The sequence below is a fragment of the Phyllostomus hastatus genome, unplaced genomic scaffold (assembly GCF_019186645.2).
Source record: "Phyllostomus hastatus isolate PE091 unplaced genomic scaffold, TTU_PhHast_1.1 phas_contig_34, whole genome shotgun sequence".
Taxonomy (NCBI): Eukaryota; Metazoa; Chordata; class Mammalia; order Chiroptera; family Phyllostomidae; genus Phyllostomus; species Phyllostomus hastatus.
The window spans coordinates 45,270,794-45,293,783 of NW_025333857.1; the positions used below are offsets into that span (position 1 = coordinate 45,270,794).

A 22,990-nucleotide genomic window follows, 5' to 3' on the forward strand; every position below is an offset into this window, starting at 1 on the left:
CCGTAGCAGCATATTCTCCTAGATTTTAACTTCAGATAAATTTTTTAGGATTATAAATTCTATTGAAGGAGTTCTTAATGACAGCTCATAAGGTACCTCCTAATGTCACCTTTTTCAGTTGTAATACAAACATAACTGAGTCATTATACTTTTTTTTTTTTTAAGAGAAAGAGAAAGGGAGAGAAACATCCCTTGGTTGTCTCTTGCATGTGTCCCAACTGGGTTCTGAACTTGCAACCCTAGGCATGAGCCCTGATGTGAAATTGAACTGGGGACCTTTCACTTTGCAGGACAATGTCCAACCAACTGAGTCATACCAGTCAGGGGTAGAGATGTTACTTTTAAAAATTATGTGGAGCCCTGGCTGGTGTGGCTCAGTGGATTGAGTACCAGCCCATGAACCAAAGGGTCGTCGGTTAGATTCTCAGTCAGAGCATATGCTTGGGTTGTGATCCAGGTCCCAGTAAAAGGGTGCATGAGAGGAAACCACACATTGATGTTTCTCTTCCTCTCTTTCTCCCTCCCTTCCCCTCTGTCTAAAAATAAAACAAATAAAATATTTTAAAAAGTTAGAACTGGTAAGGCTCTTAGCAAATGGGTTTCAGAGAATTCAAGTTCCTCAGGTTGGTAAGAATCTCTCCAGTTGTCTTTTCAAAAGCTAGTAAGTAGTGTTGAAATCTAAAGACAGGTAAACAAAAGAGATATAACAAAGTGAAAATGAGCAGTCTAAAAGGGGCTCTATAAAAGGCTTCATCACATGACCCTTGCCTATTTAATTTTTAAACAAAATTCATATTTTTATGCATTTTACATACATTAGTTCATTTAATCCTCACACCAACTTGTTTAATAGGTACTATAAGTCTCATTTTACTGATGAGGAAACTGAGACACAAGTTAAATAACTTACCTAAAATAATGGCTAGTGTGTAGTAGTTAGGATTCAAACCCAGGCAGTCTAGTTTTTAAGCAGATGTTTTTAACTACTACTGTTCCATGCTGTTTTTCTTATTGGTGCATATATATTCTTCATACATTTTTATGTAACTATATACCTAGTTACTCCGCAAAGATTTCTTTTAATATATTTAGTAGTCTGTAAAGACATTTTTGGGACCTAAAGATTTGACTACATGGATGGTACTAAATTTTATTGATTATTCCTGTTTCTAGAAAGGATAATCTAATTTCCACAGTAGAAATGTGATAGAGGAGATTACATTTCCAGTGACCAGATTTCCAACTTTTTGTGGAAATTTTCACAATCCTGTTTTATCCAGATAATACATCATGTAACTTGGTAATAATTAGTCAAGTTTTCTAAAGTGTATGCCAGTTCTGGAGGTGAGACTGAGTAAGTGGAAAAGATAGGAAAGCTGTTATAGCATATCTCTGTTTTATCCTATTCAACCCTTTTATAGTGCTGTATAGTCATTTTTGTAAAATATACATCTCGTCATTATTTCTTAAACTAAATATTTTTTGTATAGCTTTGGTAGCACCTATATGAGGTTTTAATCTACTTTCATCCAGTTTTACTTCCTGTAGTTACCAGCAAACATCTTCCTAGCCATACCTTACTACTATTGTCACTCTTTGTACCTGGTGCCTTCATGATATTTCCTCAGCTTTTATTCATCCAGAGAACTCAGACAACACCTATCCACAGTACCAATGTATAGTAGTACTCAGTAGATGTTGAACAAGTGAAGTCTTTTCCTGTTTTTGCCCAGCTGACTAAATAACTTTTCTATACATACAATAAATTATTTTTGTGATTGTAAGAGGAAGAGGGGAGTGATTTTTTTTATTTTAATATAGGTCATCAATACCCTGCCTGGGGCTTGGGAAATGCTTAATAAGATCTTGAGTGAATAATAGCAAAATGGACTTACTTACTTAAAACTAAACTTGTAAGAAGTGATTTTGGATTTTTTCCTCAAGATGGTTTATATTTATCTTGTATTGTTTCTTGGTCATTTGGAAACCCACACATTATTTGTTATTTAATGACTTCTTAGTTGTAGTTTGTGAATACCCTGAGTATTATTTATTTGAGTCCCAATGAATGTTTGGGAATTTTCTTGACCTTTGAGTCTTAGGAATCTTCAATTACAGAAAATGTTTAGGGTAGATAATAGAAATGGAACTGTTTAAGGAGAATAGAAACAGAACCTAGAGTGATTAAAAAATCTCATATTGTTCAGTTTCCTTACAACAAAGATATATTCACTTACAGTATTTGTGAAATAAAAAAGTTACTCCACTCCCATATACACCTTTTAAGTTTGTCTGTTGAGAGACTATTCTGTAAAGTAAGCAGTTGCAAACATCTGTATTTGTTCTTTCCAGTACAAGGAATGCATGCCTATGTTTACTTAGTTACATTTTGCCCATTCATGTGCTGAGCTGTGGGATCAGAACAAATTGAAAATAAAAAGAATATGGTGTAAAGAAGGGACAGGAAGGGCCACCTAGATTTCTGTATTTGCTACTTGAATTCTATTAATGTAAGAATTTTAATTCTCATTTATTATTATCATTGCTTCCAGTAAATTTAAAGATTAAGATCAAATTCACCCCTGGCTGGCGTAGCTAAGTGGATTGAGCGCGGGCTGCGAACCAAAGTGTCACAGGTTCAATTCCCAGTCAGGGCACATGCCTGGGTTGCGGGCCACGGCCCCCAGCAACCGCACATTGATGTTTCTCTCTCTCTCTCTCTCTCTCTTTCTCTCTCTCTCTCTTTCTCCCTCCCTCCCCTCTCTAAAAAAATAAATAAAATAAAATAAAATAAAATAAAATCTTTAAAAAAAAGGTAAAATTCCGTATTTCTATAGCACTAAACACAAATGATATAACTTGTCCTATTATATGGGGAAACCATTGGATAAAAGAGATTTGGGTGAAATGTGATTGGTAATTGGTTCTTTGGTCTTTTAATTAACCTCACAATATTGACTCTGCATTTTAAGCACTTGAAATTTTTGGACCCTAGCATTTTTGGAAGGCTTAACTGTATTTTTAAGTGCCCCAAGTTGGTCTACTAATTTAAAAACAAATAATAAATTTTGCTATATAATGTTTCCTAGGATTCTGTTGATGTAAATATAGCTTAGTAGTCATGTCACTTACGAGATTGATTACCGGGAGAGAGTGCCCACATTCACATTACTTCTATTGCAGTATCTTGTTATAATTGTTATATTTTACTGTTAATGTTGTTAATCGTTTACTATACCTAATTGTACATATTTTAGAAAGTGTAAAGTCAGTTACCATTTTAGTATGTGATTCGGCCTTAAATTTCTGTTGTAAACCTGACTTGGTCATGATTTATTATCCTTTTTATTAATATAGTATTGGAGTCTGTTTGTAAATAGTTTGTTGAGGATTTTCTTTTAAAGATTTTATTTATTTATTTTTAGAGTGAGAGGAATGGAGGGACAAAGGGAGGGAGAATGTCTTGTGAGAAATAGTTGCCTCTTGTACACCCCCAACTGGCCCGTAACCCAGGCATGTGCCCAGACTGGGAATCGAACTGCAGACCTTTTGGTTCACAGGCTGGCACTTAATCAATCCACTGAACCACACCAGCCAGGGCTGTTGAGGATTTTTATGTCTGTTTATAAGAGGTATTGTTCTGTGGTTTAATTTTTTGTAATGTCTTTTTCTGGTTTTTATATCAGGGTGTTGCTGGCATCATAGAATGAATGGGAAAGTATTTCCTCTTATTGCATTTTCTAGAAGAGTTTGTTTAGAATTGATGTTACTGCCTCCTTGAATATTTGGTAGAATTTGCCATTTAAGTTTCCATCTGGCTCAGGGATTGCTTTTGTGTAAAGGCTTTAAAATACAAAATCAATTTCTTTGATAAATATACAGGGTCTGGTGCAAATAATGGCCCGTTTTTATTACAAAATCATAAGCATGTAATTCTGTAACACAACAATATCACACTCAAGCACACCATATGCCATTTTAGGTGAAATGTTCAAATTAAAACTGTAAATTATTACACCCATGTTATTATCCTGCCAACCACATTCAAGCAGGTGTTACCTCTACTGGACCCTGTATTTTCATCTTAAGTAGCTTTGGTTCTTTGTGTTTTCAAGTAATTTCATAGAAATTTATTGAATTTTTATGAATACAAAGTTACTTATAATATTCTGTTGTCATTCTTTTAATATTGATGGAATCTGTAGTGCTGTCTGTTTTTATTTCTAATATTGGTATTTGTGTATTCAGGTTTTTTATCAGCCTGGCTAGGTGTTTATTAATTTTCTTGATCTTTTCAGAGATTTGGCTTCTGGTTTTACTAATTCCTTTCTATAGTTTCCCCATATCTCAGTTTCATTAATCTCTGCTTTTACTTAATTTCTGTTTTTTTCTGCTTGATTTTGGTTTAATTTCTTATTTTTTAATTTTCTTAAGCAGAAGTCTACACCACTAAATTAAGACCTTTCATCTTCTATTATAGAAAGAGTTATTTAGTACTAAAATTTTCTCAGTACTGCTTTAGGTGTAAACGATTTTCATGAGTCATTTTTTTCATGTTCAGTTGCAAATATTTTCTATTAACTTTGTGGCTTTATCTTTAAACCATCAGTTACTTATTCTGTTAATTTCCAAATATTTTGGGATGTCCAATTAACTTGATCGATTTCTAGTTTAATTCAGTTGTGTTCAGAGGACATGCTCTGTATGATTTCACTTCTTTTAAATTTGTTGATATGTATTATGTCCCAGAATATGATATATCTTGGTGCATGTTCTATATTTCCAGGAAAAGGATATGTATCTGCTGTTTTTGAGTTGTATATTGTCTTTTATATTCTTAATTGATTTTCTGTCTACTTCTACTTTAGATTATTGAGAAAAAAGTTATGGTATATGTGGATTTTGCTCTTTTTCTTTTCAGTGATACAATTTTATAGTTATTTTGTACTCAAAGCTCTGTTAGATGCATATTGTACATATTTAGAATTATGTTTTCTGTGTGAATTGACTCCCTTACTATTATGAAATGACCCTCTTTTTATCCCTGATAATATTCCTTAGTCTAAAATATACTTTCTGATATTCATGTAGTCACTCTAGCTTTCTTTCTTTTCCCTTCCCCACTAGTTTTCTTTTTATTATTATTTTATTGTTGTTCAATTATAGTTGTCTGCACTTTCCCCTCACAGTGCCCCCCTACCCCAGCCAAATCCACCTCCCTCCCTTGCTTCCACCTTCCTCCTTGGTTTCGTCCAGGTGCCCTTTATAGAAGTTCCTGAAAACCCTTCCCCCCCATCATCCCCTCCCCCCTCCCCTCAGGCTGTTGTTAGATTGTCCTTAATTTCAATGTCTCTGGTTATATGTCGTTTGCTTTTTTTCTTTTGTTGATTATGTTCCAGTTAAAGATGAGATCATATGGTATTTGTCACTCACTACTTGGCTTATTTCACTTAGCACAATGTGCTCCAATTCCATCCATACTGTTGTAAAGGGTAGGAGCTCCTTTCTCTCTGCCGTGTAGTATTCCATTGTGTAAATGTACCATTGTTTTTTGATCCACTCATTTACTGATGAGCACTTAGGTTGCTTCCAGAACTTGGTTATTGTAAATTGTGTTGCTATGAACATTGGGGTGCATAGGTTCTGTTGGATTGGTGTTTCCGGGCTCTTAGGATATAATCCCAGCAGTGGAATTGCTGGGTCAAAAGGCAGTTCTATTTTTAGTTTTCTGAGGAAATTCCATATTGTTTTCCACAGTGGCTGCACCCTTCCCCACTAGTTTTTATATTAGCTTCCTTTTTTAAGAAAAATTGAGCTCTAATTCACATCTTAAAATTCATCCTTTCAAGGTGTACAATTTGATGGCTTTTAGTGTATTCACAAGATTGTACAACCATCACCACCGTCTGATTTCAGTATATTTCATCACCTCTCCAAAGAAATTCCACACCTCCCTTCAGCAGTCACACTCCATTCCTCCTACGACCCCAGTATCTTTTTATTATTCCTGAATCCAATTCAGGATACCATACTGTCTCCTTAGACTTCTTCAGTATTTGATGGTTCCTCCTTTTTTCCCCATGACCTTTATCATTTTGAAGAGAACTGGTCAGGTATTTTGTAGACTGTCCCTCCATTTGGGTTTGCCTAATGTTTTTCTTATCATTAGCCTGGAGTTACGTGTTTTTGGGATAAGAACACCACACAGATGAGCTGTTTTTCTCACTAGATCATGTCAGGGAAATCATGATTTTAACATGATTTAGCAATGGTGATGTTAACCGTGGTCACTTGGTTAAGGTGGTGCTGCCAGTTTCCTCCACCAGTTACTAGTTCTTCCTTTCCATACTTTATTCTTAGGAATTGAATTGTTAAATGCAGGCTACACTCAAGACAAAGGAAATTAAATGGGATCTATGTTGGGAGTACTGCTATATGGAAGATTTCTCTTCCCAGTATTTTTTCATTCAGCAATTTATACCAATGTGTACTCATTTATATTTTATACTTATGTTTATCATCCAGTACTCTGAATGATTTTAGTTTTGGCCATAAGGAACCCTTTCATGTTGGCTCCTGACATGCCTGCATCTTTTTCTTTAGCATTTCCTTATTCTTGGATACATTCTAAGATGCTCCAGGCTCATTTTGTATTTTTTTTTGTCCTGGGTCTAGAATCAAGTATTTTTCCCAGAAGCCTTGTTCCTGTTATTAGAATGAATAATATTTAGAAACCAAAATCTGAGGAACTGATGTGCTTATTGCCACTGGGTGTAACTACTTTTGGGCCATAGCTTTTAAAAAATAGACTTATTGTGATTTTAATTCATATATGTAATTCATTCATTTAGAATACACAGTTCCTTGGTTTATAGTATTTATAAATTTGTTCAACCATCACCACAATCAATTTTCAAACATTTCCTGTCAAAGGACCCACATCTTTCAACATCACCTCTATTTCTTTGCAGTGTTACCCCTCAGCCCCTGCCCAAGGCATATATTCTGGACATTTCATAAATACGTTTTTGGTTGTTTTTTTTTTTGTGTGTGACGCTTTTCTTGCATAGCTGATTTTTTGAGGTTCATCCATATGTGGCATGTGTCAGTTCTCTTCCATTGCTAATATTCTAGTGTATGAATATATACAGCCTTTTGTTTAACCATTTTTCAGTTGATGGACATTCAGGGTGTCTACATTTTGGTTGTTATACTGCCATGAACATTTGTGTACAAGTTTTTAAGTGGATATAATGTGTTTAATTTGTCTTGGGTATACACCTACTTGGTAGTGGACTTGGTGGGACACATGGTGACTATTTATTCTTTCAAGAAACTGCTGGACTGGTCCTGGCTGGGCGGCTCAGTTGGTTAAAGTGTTGTTCTGTGCACCAAAAGGTTGCAGGTTGGGTCCCTTGTTGGTGTGTGTATTGAAGGCAGCTGATCAATGTTTCTCTCTTACATCAAAGTTTCTGCCTCACTCTTCCTCCTTCCCTCTTCTCTCTCTCTCCCCCCTCCTTTCCCTTTTTCTCTCTCTAAAATCAACAAAAATATCCTTGAATGAGGATAAAAAGATAGAGAACAGAGTCTTATGGCTATTTCAAAAGATATATAACTTCATTAGTTTTGCATGTGAATATTCAGTTGTCTCAAAACAATCTGCTGAAAAGGATTTTTCAATTTGTAGAAAATTGTCCTTACACTAGTACCAAACTGTCTTGATCACTGTAGGTTTGTAGTATGCTTTAAAATTGAAAGGTGTGAGTTTTTTAGATTGCTGTGGTCCCATGAATTAGTATTTAGTACCAGTCTTTTCATTTTTGGAGAGAAGGCGACTAGGATTTCCGTAGATCTCTTTTCTCCTCATCCCTCTCCCAGGCTTTGTGTATTTGTCTGGGCAAGCCTTTAATACTTGGCTAGGCGGTTGCAAGTTGTACCTTAGCTTCCATTTCCTTATTGTGCAGATCTTCAAGTTCAGCTTTCTAATTACTTCTCATGACTTTCCTGAGTATGTGCATATAGTTTGGGCATATGCACAGCCCCACATTGACCTTGTCTTCTAGATTCTTAGGAATTTGTCAGAGCTTCTCAAAGCTTTTATGGGCTTCTCATATCCCAGTTTTTCCTATTAAATTTTTTGGTTAGTCTATTGTTTGACCAGACAGATAAATAGGTTCTTCTAGGGAATCACCAGGAAGGTCAAGGAATGACAGCTTTTTGGGAGTAAGGCTTTGAAGAAGTTCCAGTTCATTCTGTGGCTGCTGGTCTTTACTTCAAGTGTATGCTGTTAGTAAGCCTACCATGGCTCTGGAGATCAGGGCAGGGACTAGGACAAGTTAAAACACCACGAAGTTCACTGTTCTTAATTGAGGTTCAGCTGTTTTTCTTGAAGATACTCCCTGAATTGCTGCAAGCCTTTGGTTATTTTCTAGATTCTAAAGAAGTTGATTCTCACAATTTTTGTCAATTTTCTCAGTGTTTTTATTGAAGAAAGAACTTTTAAGGGTTCTGTCACTGCCATTTTCATTAATGTCTTTAGCTTATTTACTCTTAGCTTGTCCTTTCATCCTCGTCTTCACTCCCTTTTACTGGTACTGTCTGATGAGGCTTTTTCTGGATTTTATTATATTTGAAATATATATCGCCAAGTGTTACAGAACCTCACCTGTGCTGTTCTGGAACAGCTGTGGGGTTCAATTGCCTGCCGCCAAGAAGCATGACTCCCAGTGCAATAGTTTGGTGAAAAGAGGAAAGGGTTTGTTTATTTAAAGGCTATACAGATTTAGAATAATGGTGGATTTCTGCCAGTAAGTCCCACTCCCTTTAAAACACCCGAAAACAAATAGTTCTGCCCCTGCTTTGCTAAACCAGGCCAGTTTCAGAATATGCCAGTCAGAGGTACTGTCTTTTAGAAAAGTAGAAATCCACGGCTCAGCATTCCAGGTGTCTTCTACTAATCTGTGTTTGGTTAGGCAGGTTCCTCAGCAGGTCTCTTTTCTTTCTTTAGCTCTTAATCCAAAAGTGCATGGGATCTCCTACTACAAACCACATAGCATATCCTTACACACCAGACCTCATGGTGAATGGTTGGGGCAGGGCAGGGGGGCCTCTTTACCATTTCAAACCAAGTGGTTGCTGCTGCTCCTTCTTGCTACACCAGGCCACATGGCAGAGTCTTGACTCCCAGCCAGCATGGCTCCTGCCTTACACACCAGCTCTTACGGCAGGGCAGACCACTTCACTACAAACTGCATAGCTGCTTGCTGCTTTCTCTCTCAGACCTCATGGCTGAATTCTCCTGCTTCCTGGCTCCTTCCTCATGGCTGCATCTCCTCTCTCAGCCCGCCCTTATTTTTAAATGCTGACCTGGAACTTCCCATGTATCCTCATATCCAGCCCTTCCCACAATGTGCTACTTTTGCCCAGTCCCCCATATCTTTCACTTTCTTTTGGCTCCCATTGTTTTTTTCTTTTTTTAATTGTCTGCCATCTTTAATAGGGCAGGAGTATCCCCTGGCATGGTTATCTCCACCTCCCTGCCTCTTGGACAGACACTGTATCAGCTCCCAGTTATGTTACCCTAGGCAGAGCACAGTTATTAACCTGCCTTTTGTTATGCAAAGTATCTTGTATCATCCATTTCCACTTCCTCCAATCCAGGTTTGTGGGAAATTCTGCTATTTTCTGGGATCCTTTTTTGCATACCGTTACACAAGGACATTTAATGCATCAGTATTAGCAATAGCAAGAGGGTGAAAAAACTCCAAGTGCCTCAAAATAAGGAATGATTTATCTATATATCCATGTGATTCAATATTATGCATATACTAACAGTCATACATTTGAATTTATTTTATGACATACAAAAACATGATAGGTAGAAAAACAGTATAAAATACAATATATTCAAATCTTTGAAAATAAGTTTTGCAAAGAAATAAGCATATGTATGTATCAAGAAACTACTGGAAGGAGCTATTTTAAAATAGTAGCATTTGTTATCTGGGTGGTGGTTAAATTATGTGAGTGAAGAAAATACTGCCCTGGTCAGTGTGTCTCATTGGTTGGAGCATAGTCCTGTAACCAAAAGGTTGTTGGTTCGATTCCTGGTCAGGGCACATGTCTAGGTTGTGGATTTGATTCCCAGTTGGGGCATATGCAGGAGGCAGCCCATTGATGTTTCTTTTTCTTTCTATCTCTCTTTCCCCCCACTTCCCCTCGCTCCCTCCCTGCCTCCCTTCCCCTCTTGGGATGAGAATAAAATAAACCTTTAAAAAAAATCTTTGTTCTATATTACTTACCATAATGTTATATTAATTATTTTAATTAATGTGACATACCATTACTGTTTTCACTCATGTGAGCTCAATTAAAAATTATGTAGCTGTTGAGTTTTGTTGATTCAACACAAACTCTTAGAAATATTTGAAGAGATGCTGTAATGAAAGCCCTGGCATTAGGGTGACAAAATATATATGAGCTATTTTAATCCCCAGACTCTACTCTATACAAAGGAATTTTGTTGCATTGAGGTATAATAGGATAATTATTAGGCAAATGAATAACCTGTAATCTCATTTATTAGCATTTTGTGTTTTTTCTTTTCAGGCGCATATTAAATTTCCTATTGACTATCCATATTCACCACCTACCTTCAGATTCTTGACCAAAATGTGGCACCCCAACATTTATGAGGTAAGAGACATCTATCATAAATTTCTCTGAAGATTTGTTTTTTAGTTATAGTTTTTAAAAATTGCCTTTATAATTCAGTATGCTGTGGTAGTTAATGCTGTAGCCACAAAGGACTAGTTATGGTTTCCCACTTTTAGTTAATAATAATGTCTAGTTTAACTGTTCAAAATTAAGGGTAGTTTTATAATACCAATGTATAGTTTAGTTAATTTAAGATTGAGGCTTTAGGCCTTTGCTGCTCATTGCTAAGATATAATGCATATGTGTTAATAACATTTGCATTTTTAAAATTTAGTTGATAAAGTCATACCAATTTATTTGTGTACCTGTCCTCTAGCTTCACAGCAATGGTCACCTGTTGCTATGAACAGAGATTCAGCTTTTTGGGGGGATTTATCCTACTATATTTGGACTGCCCTCCTTTCAGGAGTTGCTGCAGAACAATTGAGAGCCCCTTTTGGAATAAATCCAAGGTGAGGTTCTTTCACTGGACAAGACCCACATGCCTGGGGAAATCATTTCTAGTTTTGTGGGTAAAATTTACCTAGCTTTATGTTAATCTGTATGGATGCTAGAATGATGCGTTATGTTTCTCAGAATAATATTTCAGGGCCCACTAAATATCCCTTGAGTACACTCTTTTACCATTCTGTAAATTTTTTCATTGCAATAGAGCTCTGAAGTGGTGTCATTTTATTGAGCTATGACCCGAGCATTAAATTTGCTTAAAATTTTTTTTTAATTTAATCTTTATTGTATTTTTATTTTTAGAGAGGGGGGAAGAGAGGGAGAGAAACATCGATGTATGAGAGAACTATCTATCAGTTGCCTCTTGCTTGCCTCCAACAGAGGACCTGGCCTGCGACCCAGGCATGTGCCGTGACTGGGAATTGAACCGGCAACCTTTCAGTTTGTGTGATGATGCCCAACACACTGAGGCACACCACTCAGGGCTAAATTTGCTTTTTAAAAGTTATAGTCTTAGTCATATAGTGCCTTTTTTGGCTTGCTGGGTATTGGGAAGCACTTTTCCTCCAGATTGTATAGACTTTAAAATGCTTGTGGGCGAGAAATGGAGAACTCACTTTATTTAGGGTCCTGAATTTGGATCTCAGTCTGTATAAATTAGTGTGCTGGAACAGCTTTACTGTTTTTCACAACCTGCTTTTTCTGTAAGGTGTTATCTTCATTCTTCTTAAAACAGGACAAACTGGTGCCCAAGAGGTGATATGTAGTCACAGTTTTAGAGATAAAGCTCCTAAAATATTATCTTCTTTAGTATCTTCAGTATTTGACATAACCACAATACAAATAATAGTGAATACCTTATATTATTCTGTATAAAAGAATTATCCTGTTGTAGAAGAGAGATTATAGAAATAATTCAGTATTTCATAAGTTTAAACTGCATTCAGCATACAGAAATATTTTTGTTCTCCTGCCCATTTAATAATCAAAATTTCTTGCTTTCAAAACCATGTAGTATATATAGATTTTAGATAACAAGAGAGAATTGAGAAGACTGAAGCTTTAATCTTGCTATAGAGAACTAATTCACCTTAGAGCCATATACTCACTTATTTCCATCTGTTTTCTAACTCTCAAACTCCTTTAAAAAAAAAAAAAACAAACAAACCAGAATAAAGGATTCAGAGTTCTGAAAAAGAGAAGTATGTAGGTGGATAAACTCCCCTTTTCACTGTTTTTTACTACTTAGGTGTGGGCTATTTAGTTCTGTGTCATAAGAGTTAGCATTGGGTTGTTATTTTTTAAAATAGTTTTCATATTTATAATAAAAGTTTTAACAATAAAATCATACATGTCTTATAAATATTCTATTGTTTTCTGTACCTTAAATGTTTTATTTTAAAATAAGTGATAAGTCATAGTTAAGAATTAAATTTGATATAGTCCTTTTGATTCAAAGGACTCAGACTTGATATACCTTGGGTATATTTTGGAAATGTTAATTAAAGTTGAATTTTTTGAGGTCCCATGTCAGTATTTGTGATTCTTAGAGATTATGGGGGCTCATGGGTCTTGGCCAAAAAGATATTCTTGGAAGTTGCATTCTACTCACCTGCCTATGCTTAGAAACACAGTGGATTTTGATGTCCAATTGCTATAATCACCAAAATGTTTACTGCAGAGTTATTTATACCTGAGTATACAAGGGGGAAATAATGACAGTAACAACAAAACAAAAATAAAAAAGCAAATGTATACTCACATTCCAAAATATGGGAATTGATAAAGAGTTTTGGATATATTAACTCAATGAACACTAAAAATAAACATTATGGACTATTATTGGTTAAACATAGAGTTTAATATATCAAGTTTTAAAAATTACAAGAGCTTTGGCTAGTTTTAAATACATCCATAGGCACACTACTACAGCCCCCAAAATTAAAACTACTGTCTTATATGAGCGAATTCAATTATTTTAACATTTCCTTTATCATTGCTGTGTTTGTGAAATTTATGAATATTGGAGAGCAAACAATTTAATATGAACTTTTCATCAATGATTGTGCTGCACAATCTACTCCTTTCTGCTTTTTTGTAATATGTTGAGTGAACTGAAAAAATATTTTCCTGGTTATGTGTTGTGTGCTCAGAAGTAGACAACCAACTAGAACCCCACTGGCTTCACAAACCATGTAAATGCATGAGGTTTTCATGCACATTGTTCTTCATTGTGAACATGACAGCTCTGGCAACTCAGTCTCACTGCTCTTTGATAGTTATTTACCAAAAAAATAATATACATTGAAAAAAATTTACAGTACACTACTTTTCATAGTAGTTTTTTAAACATTTATTTTAAATATGTTTTACTGATTATGCTATTACAGTTGTCCCATTTCCCCCTCTTTATTCTCCTCCACCCTACACACCCCCTCCCACCCCCATTCACCCCCTTTAGTTCATGTCCATGGGTCATACATATAAGTTCTTTGGCTTCCACATTTCCTATACTATTCTTAACTTCCTCCTGTCTATTTTCCACCTACCATTTATGCTACTTAGTCTCTGTACCTTTTACCCCTCTGTCCCCCTCCCACTCCCCTGCTGATAACCCTCTACCACCTTCTTCTTTTTTTTTTTTTTGTCTTCTGCCTGTTAGGTAGCAAGGGGTGAGAAAACCCAAGTTGCTGCTTTGTGACACTGTCTGTGGGGGAGGCGTTGGAGAGGGAACAGTGCCACTTGCTCTGATCTCTGCTGGTCTTCAGTTACTTTCCCCGCTTCCCACAATCAAATTGGGCCCTTCTGGTGCTGATTCCCTAGTAGGCTGGCTTATGTACATTTTAGGGCCCTGTGGTTCTCTCCAATGAACTCTTCTGTGAGGCTGAGAATTTCTCCCACTGCTGCCTCGACCACCACAGGTGTTTTCAGTCAGAAGCTTTGAGTCTTGATTTCCTTGTGCTGGACCCCTGGGTTGCTCTGCCTGGGTTTATCTGCTTGTCTCACTCCTTGGCTGTTCTTCCTGGTTTTATCTGCTCTCGAATGTGGGACCACCCAGTCTGCCAGCCGCCACCTCACCAGGTCCGCCAGTCACTACTTTGCCAGGAGTCCTCTCCACCCGGCTGCCCGTCTCTGCCCCTCCTACCAGTCTGGATGATTGTTTCTTCTTTAACTCCTTGGTTGTCAGACTTCCATACAGTTTGTTTTTCTGTCTGTTCTGGTTGTTTTCTATTTTTAAGTTTGTTGTCCTTCTTTTGATTGTGCAAGGAGGCACAGTGTGTCTACCTATGCCTCCATGTTGGCCAGAAGTCTAATTAACCTTCAGATACCTGTCTTTTTCTGCCATTTCTCTCATGCTATCCACCTATATGGTCTTTCTTTACTCCATGTACCTCATTATGTTACAGGGGGTGTATTTTGATAGGAAGTATATTTGAATCCTTGAAATAACAAGATGTTTTATAATAAGGGTTTATTCCCTTATTTGATAGCAATAAAATTTTTTTCAGATAGTAAAACAAATGGGTAGCTTAGTTGGTACTGTTTTGATCATCCAACATATCATATCTTTTTCTCTTTGATTATTGTTATTCTCTTCTTTGTTTAGTGGAATTAGCTCATAGAGCTCCTGTGTGGTATTTTTTTGATTTCTCAGAGAATTTATTTTAATGGTTATTCTCCCCAGGAATCAAATAATGAAGCCACAGAAATCACATTAGAATTGCTTATAAAGTTTTAGTATTGCATTCTCTGATTTTGCAAGCCTAGCACAAACTGCTTAACTTCATTATTTTTAATTCATTTCAAAAGAATTTTAGTTTTTTCCTTTTTTAAAAAATTTATTGGTGTGACGCTGGTTATCAAAGTTTTATAGGTTTCAGGTGCACAATTCTACAACACATCGTCTGTACGCTGTACTGTGTGTTCACCACCCCAAGTCAAGTCTCCGTCCATCACCATTTATACCCCCCTACCCTCCCCCACCTCCTTCCACCCTCTTCCTCCTGGCAGTCTTGACACTGTTGTCCTGTCCATGAGTTCTTTCTCTTTTTGTTTCTTTTTTGCTCATAAATTTTAAATATAAAATTTTAAGTCTAAAACATTTAGAGTAGTTTTTTATTAAAATGCTTTGATTTCACTGTCTAGGAGTTTTAAAAAGCATATTAAAAATAATAAGTTTAGGGACTTCCGGCAAGATGGAGGAATAGGTGGATGCACCGTACCTCCTAGCACAACCAAGATTAGAACAACAATAATTTACAGATAGAATAACACTCAGAACTGATAGAGGATTTATCTGAATGGAAGTCGGACAGCCAAGAAGTTGAAGTAGACCCGTACATCCAGACCGGTAGGAGACCATGAGCCAGGCGGGTGCGGAGCTGGCACAGGTTGGCGGCGCGTGGAGGTCGGGGAAAATTTGGCACAAAATCGGTGCGACAGCCATGCGGGTCGCAAGAATGCAGCGGTGATCCCTGAGTACACAAGCTGCAGCTGGCAGACCCAGTGCGGCAGTGGTTGTGGACCAGGGCAGAGCTCGCAGCCCAGGATCCCAGAGAAAGGTCTGAGCCCAGGAGAAAGGAACTACCACCATTGTTCCCTCCCATCCCCGCTCCCGCCCCTGCCCCCACATATAACGTCACAATCTAGCGACTGGGGTGTCCAGCCCCGGTGAACACCTAAGGCTCCTCCCCCCACCATAACAAGAACAACCAGACCGGAAAAAAAAAAAAAAGGAGAGACAGGGAAAGACATAAGACATGTTTCCAACAGAACAGATCATTCCCCCAGGACTCATCCTTTTGAGCGACCAAGAAATAGCCAATCTATCAGATGCGCAGTTCAAAACACTGGTGATCAGAAAGTTCACAGAATTGGTTGATTTTGGGCGCAATTTAGATGAAAGGATGCAGGTTACCATAAAAGAGATGCAGGAAGATACGTGGAGGAGAGCCCATAGTGAAAGGAAGGAATCTGAGTCTCAAAACAATACAGTGGACCAGAAGGAAGATAGAATCAACCAAGCAGGAAAGCATGATGAAATAAGAATTCAAAAAATTGAGGAAAAGCTTAAGAGCATCCAGGACACCTTTAAACGTTCCAATATCCGAATTATAGGGGTACTAGAATGGGGAGGGGAAAAGGAACAAATTGAGCACGTATTTGAACAAATAAGAAAAGAGAACTTCCCCAATCTGGCAAAGGGAACAGTCTTCCAAGAAATCCAAGAAGCTCAGAGAGCCCCAAAGAAGTTGGACCCAAGAAGAAACACACCAAGGCACATCATAATTACATTAGCCAAAGTAAAAACGAAGGAGAGAATCCTAGAAGCAGCAAGAGATAAGGGGACAGTAACCTTACAAAGGAGTTCCCATCAGACTGTCAGCTGATTTCTCCAGAGACCTTACAGGCAAGAAGGGGCTGGAAAGAAATGTTCCAAGTCATGAAAGACAAGGACGTACATCCCAGATTGCTCTATCCAGCAAAGCTCTCATTTAGAATGGAAGGGAAGATTGCTTTTCAGATAAGGTCAAGTTAAAGGAGTTCATCATCACCAAGCCCTTATTTTATGAAACGTTAAAGGGACTTATCTAGGAAAAGAAGATAAAGAAAAGACATGTATAGTAAAAGGACAGCAAACTCACAATTATAACAACCACACCTAAAGCAAAACCAAAAGAAACTAAGTAAACAACTAGAATAGGAACAGAACCACAGAAATGGAGGGCTAGCAGCAGGGGGGTGGGAGGAGGAGAGAGGGGGGAAAAGGTATAGAGAATAAGTAGCATAGAATGTAGGTTGAAAATAGATAGGGGGAGGGTAAGAATAGTACGGGAAATGTAGAAGCTAAAGAACTCGTAAGTGTGACACATGGACATGAACTAAAGGGGGGGAACGTGGGTGGGAGAGGGGGTACAGGGTGGAGGGGAGAGAAGGGGGGAAATGGGACAACTAATAGCATAATCAATAAAATATATTTAAAAAATAATAAGTTTAAACCCACTTCTTTTAAAAAACTACTTTGAAATAATTTTAGACTTAAAGTTTCCAAAACAGTACAGAAAGTTTATATATATATATGTTTTTTTGTTTGTTTTTTTTACTCAGATTCTTCTAATGTTAATATGTTATAAACATGTTTACCAAAACTATTAAGTAAACTACAGGCTTTATTTAGAACAAAGTGTGTAATTGAAAACTTAAAACATATATTACTTGTCCTTAGCTGCTCTTTATTCTTCTAGGTGAGACAAAGTCTATTTTTGTATTGTGTTGTTAAAGAACCAGAAACAAGGTACTTCAACTCTATAATGATTTTTATTTTTTAAACTTCACTTAAGGGTATGTTTCTTAATGAGAGACACATTGATTGAGTGGGTGGCAGGGGGCGGGGGGGAGAAACATTGATCGGTTGCCTCCTGTGTGCCCCTGACTGGGGCCCCAGCTTGCAGCAGAGGTAAGTGTCCTGAGTGGAGATTGAACCCATAACCTTTTGGCGTACAAGACAATGTTCCAACTAATAGAGCCACTCGGCCAGGGCATGAACTCTGTAATCTTTCTTTTTTTAAGATTTTAGTTACTTATTTTTAGAGAGGGGAAGGAAGAGAGGGAGAGAGGAAGAGAAACATCAATGTGTGTTTGCCTCTCATGTGCATCATACCAGGGACTTGGCCCACAACCCAGGCATGTGCCCTGACTGGGAATTGAACCGTCGATCCTTTGCTTTGCAGCCCGTGCTCATTCCACTGAGTTACACCAGCCAAGGCAAAATATTTTATCTTTTTGAGCCAGGAACTGTTCCAGGTGCCTTTTGCAGTCTTCCAGGGAATAGAATTTTTTTTTCCATTAGGAGAATTTTGTAAATACTAAAATAAATGGAAATTTGAAGGTGCAGTGTCTGGTAAATATGGCGGATGAATCAGAAATTCCCAGCCAAGCTGTAACAGTTTTTGCCTGGTCATCAAAAAAGATGCGGTCTTGTGTTGTCCTGATAGAAGGTTATGCATTTTGTTTACTAATTCCGGATGATTTTCTTTGAATGTTCCTTTTAGTTGGTCTAATTGGGAGCAGTACTTGAAGGAATTAATTGTTTGGTTTTTAGGAAGGAACTCTTAATAGAGAACTCCTTTCCAGTCCCATCATTTAACACAATACCTTCTTTGGGTGAAGATCGGCATTTGGGTGGTTGGTGGTGGTGAAGTTCACTTGCTCCAGGATCTCTTCTGTTGCACATTATTGTAAAGTATCCATTCTTCATCACCCATCACAATGTTTTAAGAATGAAATGTTTTCCTTATGTTTAAGTAGAAAATCACATGCAGAAATACAGTCAAGAAGGTTTTTTCCCCACTTAAACTGTGTGGAACCCAAATATCGAAGCAAGTAACATAACCAAGCTGGTGCAAATGATTTTCATTGCTTGATTTGGATGTTTTGAGTGTGTCAGCTGTCTCCCATATGGTGTAACATTGTTTTTTCTCAGTGTCTCAAATTTGATTGCTATCAACTTCAATTGGTCTACCTAACTATGGAGCATCATACAGAGAGAAATTTCTAGCACAACACTGAGCAAACCACTCTTGATGTGTTCAGTTACAGCACCTTCTCCATACACTGCACAAATCTTATTTTGCATTTCAGTTGCAGTTTTAACCTTTCTTGAAATAATAAAACATAATATACCAAAAATGTGTATTTTCTTCCATCTTCAATATTAAAATTGGTACACAAAATTCACCAATTTTGATTTTTTTATGCACACTGATATGACAGGTATCACAATACAATCTAAGAAAATAGTTTCAAATGAAATTAAAGGCCACTAAGCACTATTAAAGCTATCTTATAGAAAAAAACGAATGAATCTTTTGGCCAGCCCAATAATTTGTGCCAAGCAGGATTTAATGTATATTTTTGTGATTATGTTCATGGATTTGCAGGTCTTCTGCATTCTAAATTTAAGATATGGGTAAGAAGTTTCTCTAGGCAGTGATGTGCTCAAATTTGGCTGCATACCAGAATCATGTGGTGATGTTAAAAATAATACTGGAGATTTCAGTTTAATTGGATTTGGATGGGGCCATGGTAAAATAGGCTTCATTTTACATTATAGAACTGCCTTTATGGAGACCTAGAACTTTCCCATTATTATCATCATCATCATCTTTTTCCCCCCTCCTCTACCTCCTCCTTCTCTTCCTCATTTCTCCCCACCCTCCTTTTTTAGATCCTCAGCCAAGGACATGTTTTATTGTTTTTTAGGAGCGGGGGAGGAGAGAGAAACATGGATTAGTTTCTCATTGATCAGTTGGAGCCTCCTGCTTGTGCCCTGACAGGACTGAACCCTCAACCTGTTGGTACATGGGCTGATGCTCCAAGTAACTGAGCCAGGGGCCAGAGTTTCTCCTCCTCCTTTTGAAAATAATTTATTGATGTGACATTCACATACATAAACCACTTATTTTTTTTTAGATTTTATTTATTTTTAGACAGAGGGGAAGGGAGGGAGAAAGGGAGAGACACATCAATGTGTGGTTGCCTCTCCAGTGCCCCTTACTAAGGGACCTGGCCTGCAACCCAGGCATGTCCCTGACTGGGAATCAAACCAATGACCTTTTGGTTCACAGGCCATCGCTCAATCCTGAGCTACACCAGCCAGGGCTAAAGTAAACCATTTAATGTGAAGCCATGTCACATTGCCATGTTGCATTTTCTATCCTCCCATTGTTGTACAACTACCACCTCTATATGTACAGCATTTCCATCACTCCAATGTAAAACACCTTACCCAATAAGCAATTTCTCTCTATTTCCATTTTTCCCTAGACTCTCACAACCACCAGTTATCGTTCTGTCTGTATTATCTATCTGGATATTTCATATAAATGGAATTACATAAATGATACTTGTGACCTTTTGTGTATGGTTTTCACTTAGCATGTTTTGGAGGTTCACCCATGTTATAGCATATATTAGCACTTCATTCCTCTTTATTGCCAAATAATATTCCATTGTGTATGTATTACTGTTTATTTGTTTGTCTATTGATAGGCTTTTGGGTGTATAATTAGTGCTTCTGTGACCGTATGTATGTGTACATGTGTATTTATTTAAGTACCTTTTTCAGTTCTTCTGGTTATATACCTAGGGGTGAAATTGTGGGGACAAATAGTAATTCTGTGTTTTACTTTTTAAGGAACTGCCAAACTGTCATACAGAACCATTTCATGTTCCCCCCAATAATGTATGAGGGTTTCAGTTTCTTCACATGCTTATGGATACACCGCTATTTTCCCTCCCTCCCTCCCCCTCTCTTTCTCTCCCTCTTTCCTTCCTTCCTTTCTTGCTATCCTAAGGGAATACAAAATGATACCTCATTTTTATTTGCATTTCCCTTAATTACTAATGATGTTGAACATTCTTGTGCTTATTGCCACTTATGTGTCTTCTTTGGAGAAATGTCTGTTCAAGTCCTTTGTCCATTTTTTAATTGGCTAGTTTGTCTTTTTGTCTTTGACTTCTAGGAGTTCCTTATATATTATGGATAGTAAATCCTTATTAGATATATGACTTGCAAATATTTCCTCACATATTTTTAGGTTTTTTACTTTATTGATAATGTCCTTGGCATAAAAGTTTTTCATCAAAATGAAAACTTTTTTGTTTGTTGCTCAAACAAAAAAGCACTTCATTCAGCACTTCATTCCTCTTTATTGCCAAATAATATTCCATTGTGTATGTATTACTGTTTATTCATTTGTCTATTGATAGGCTTTTGGGTGTATAATTAGTGCTGCTTTATTTTGGTGTCTCATCTAATCTGTTAACAAATCCAAAGTCATGAAGATTTACCCGTTTTGTTAAAAAGAGTTTTATGATTTTTACTCTTAGATCTTTGTTCCATTTGAGTTAATTTTGTATGTGGTGTTCAGTAGGAGCCCAACTTATTTCCCCATTGAATGGACTTAGTACCCTTGTCAAAAAATATTGACTATAGCTGTATAGGTGAATTTATGGTCTGTATGTCTTCCATTGTGCCAGTTTTAAATTGTCTTAATGACTGTAGCTTTGTGGTTAAGTTTTGAAATCAGGAAATGGGAGTCCTTTCACTTTCTTACTGTTTCAAGTTGTTTTAACTATTGTGGGTCCCTTAAATTTCCATATACATTTTAGCATCAGTGTGTCAGTTTCTACAAAAAGGTATTATGTTGAATCTGTAGGATCAAATGGGGGAATGTTTTCATCTTAACATGAAATCTTCCTACCCATGAACACAGGATGTTCTTTTATTTATTTAGGTCTTCTTTAATTTCTTTGAGCCATGTTCTGTAGTTTTCTGTGTACAAGTCCTTAACCTTCCTTAAGTTGTAAATGGAGTTGTTTTCTTAATATCCTTTTTAGGGTGTGCATTGCTGGTGTATAGAAATAAAACAGACTTTTGAGTATGGACCTTGTACCCTGCAACTTTGCTGAATTTGCTTTATTAGCTCTACTTGTTTATTAGTAGCTTTCTTGTGGATTTTTGGAGTTTTTTGTCACTTGCAAATGAAAATAGTTTTATTTCTCCCTTTCCAATTTGTTTCCCTTTTATTTTTTATTCAAACTAGATTCTTTGCCACTTGGGTAGGTAGACTAATGGTTCCTCAGAGATGTCCACTCCTACTTCCTAGAATTATTATATATTAGATTACATATTAAAGGGTAATCAAGGTTGCTGATCAGCTGACCTTAAAATAAAGAAATTATTCTGAATTATCTAGGTGGGCCCAGCATAAACACAAGTGAGAATGAGAGGAGATGTGACTTTGAAAGAAAGTCCCATAGAAATACAATGCTTGTTCTGAGGATGAGAGGAAGGGGGCCAAGACCAAAGGAATGTGGGTGGCCTTTAGAAACTAGGAGGGACAAGGAGAGGGATTCTTAATGCCCCCAGGAAGGAATGCATTACTGAAGGCACATTGACTTTAGCTCTGTAAGAGCAGTGTCAGGCTTTTGTAAGTCAGGCTTTGACTTACAAAACTGAAGAATAATAAATTTGAGTAGTTTCAGGCTGCTGAATTTGCAGTAATTCATTACAGTAGCAGTACAAAGCAAATACAACCACCCAACTATATTTTATCCTATCTTTTCTGATGTTGGTTTATTTCTCCAGGCAAACTCATGTCCAAATTTCCTTTGGGTTGTTTAAAATTATACTAATTATTAAGGGCCCATGTCAAAGTTCCTCAGCCATTAAGGCTTTTATTCTTCCATACCACCTCTTAGGTGTCTGCTGTCCAGATACACCTAGTTTCTCTCCTGGTTTCTGTCATGCTTTTTCACTTTTCTCATGACATCTAACAATAATAGAGGTTGGTTTTTGTTTTTGTTTTTTATAGAGGGAGAGGAATGGAGGGAGAGAAGCACTGTTGTGAGAGAGAAACATGGATCAGGGCCTCACACATGTGCCCCAACCGGGACGAGCCTACAACCCAGGCATGTGCCCCAGCCTAGAAATGAACTGACCCTTGGCTTTGTGGGATGACACCCAACCAGCTGAGCCATACCAGTCAGGGCTAATAACAGTAATAGAGTTTTAGAATGTATTATTTGGTATTGATTTTCTTCTTTTTTTTAAAGTTCTGTTATCTCAATATGGTTGTATATTTGTGTATATCTAAATCTAGGTTGTAAATATAAGAATTTTACACATTATATAGTTACACATCTACTTTTTTGGCTGGTGTGGCTCAGTGGATTGAGCTCCAGCCTACGAACCATAAGGTTGCCACTTTGATTTCCTGCAGGGTACATGCATGGGTTGTGCAGTCAAGATACACAGGAGAGG

General features: G+C 37.1%; 1 protein-coding gene across 1 annotated transcript in view; it reads left to right on the forward strand.

Moving 5' to 3' along the window:
* UBE2R2 (ubiquitin conjugating enzyme E2 R2) overlaps positions 1-22,990 on the forward strand; it is a 98,460-nt gene that overhangs the window by 62,995 nt on the left and 12,475 nt on the right. The window contains exon 2 of the mRNA XM_045840615.1: positions 10,609-10,695. Within this exon, the coding sequence (XP_045696571.1) occupies positions 10,609-10,695 (87 nt within the window). The remainder of the gene's footprint in view (positions 1-10,608; positions 10,696-22,990) is intronic.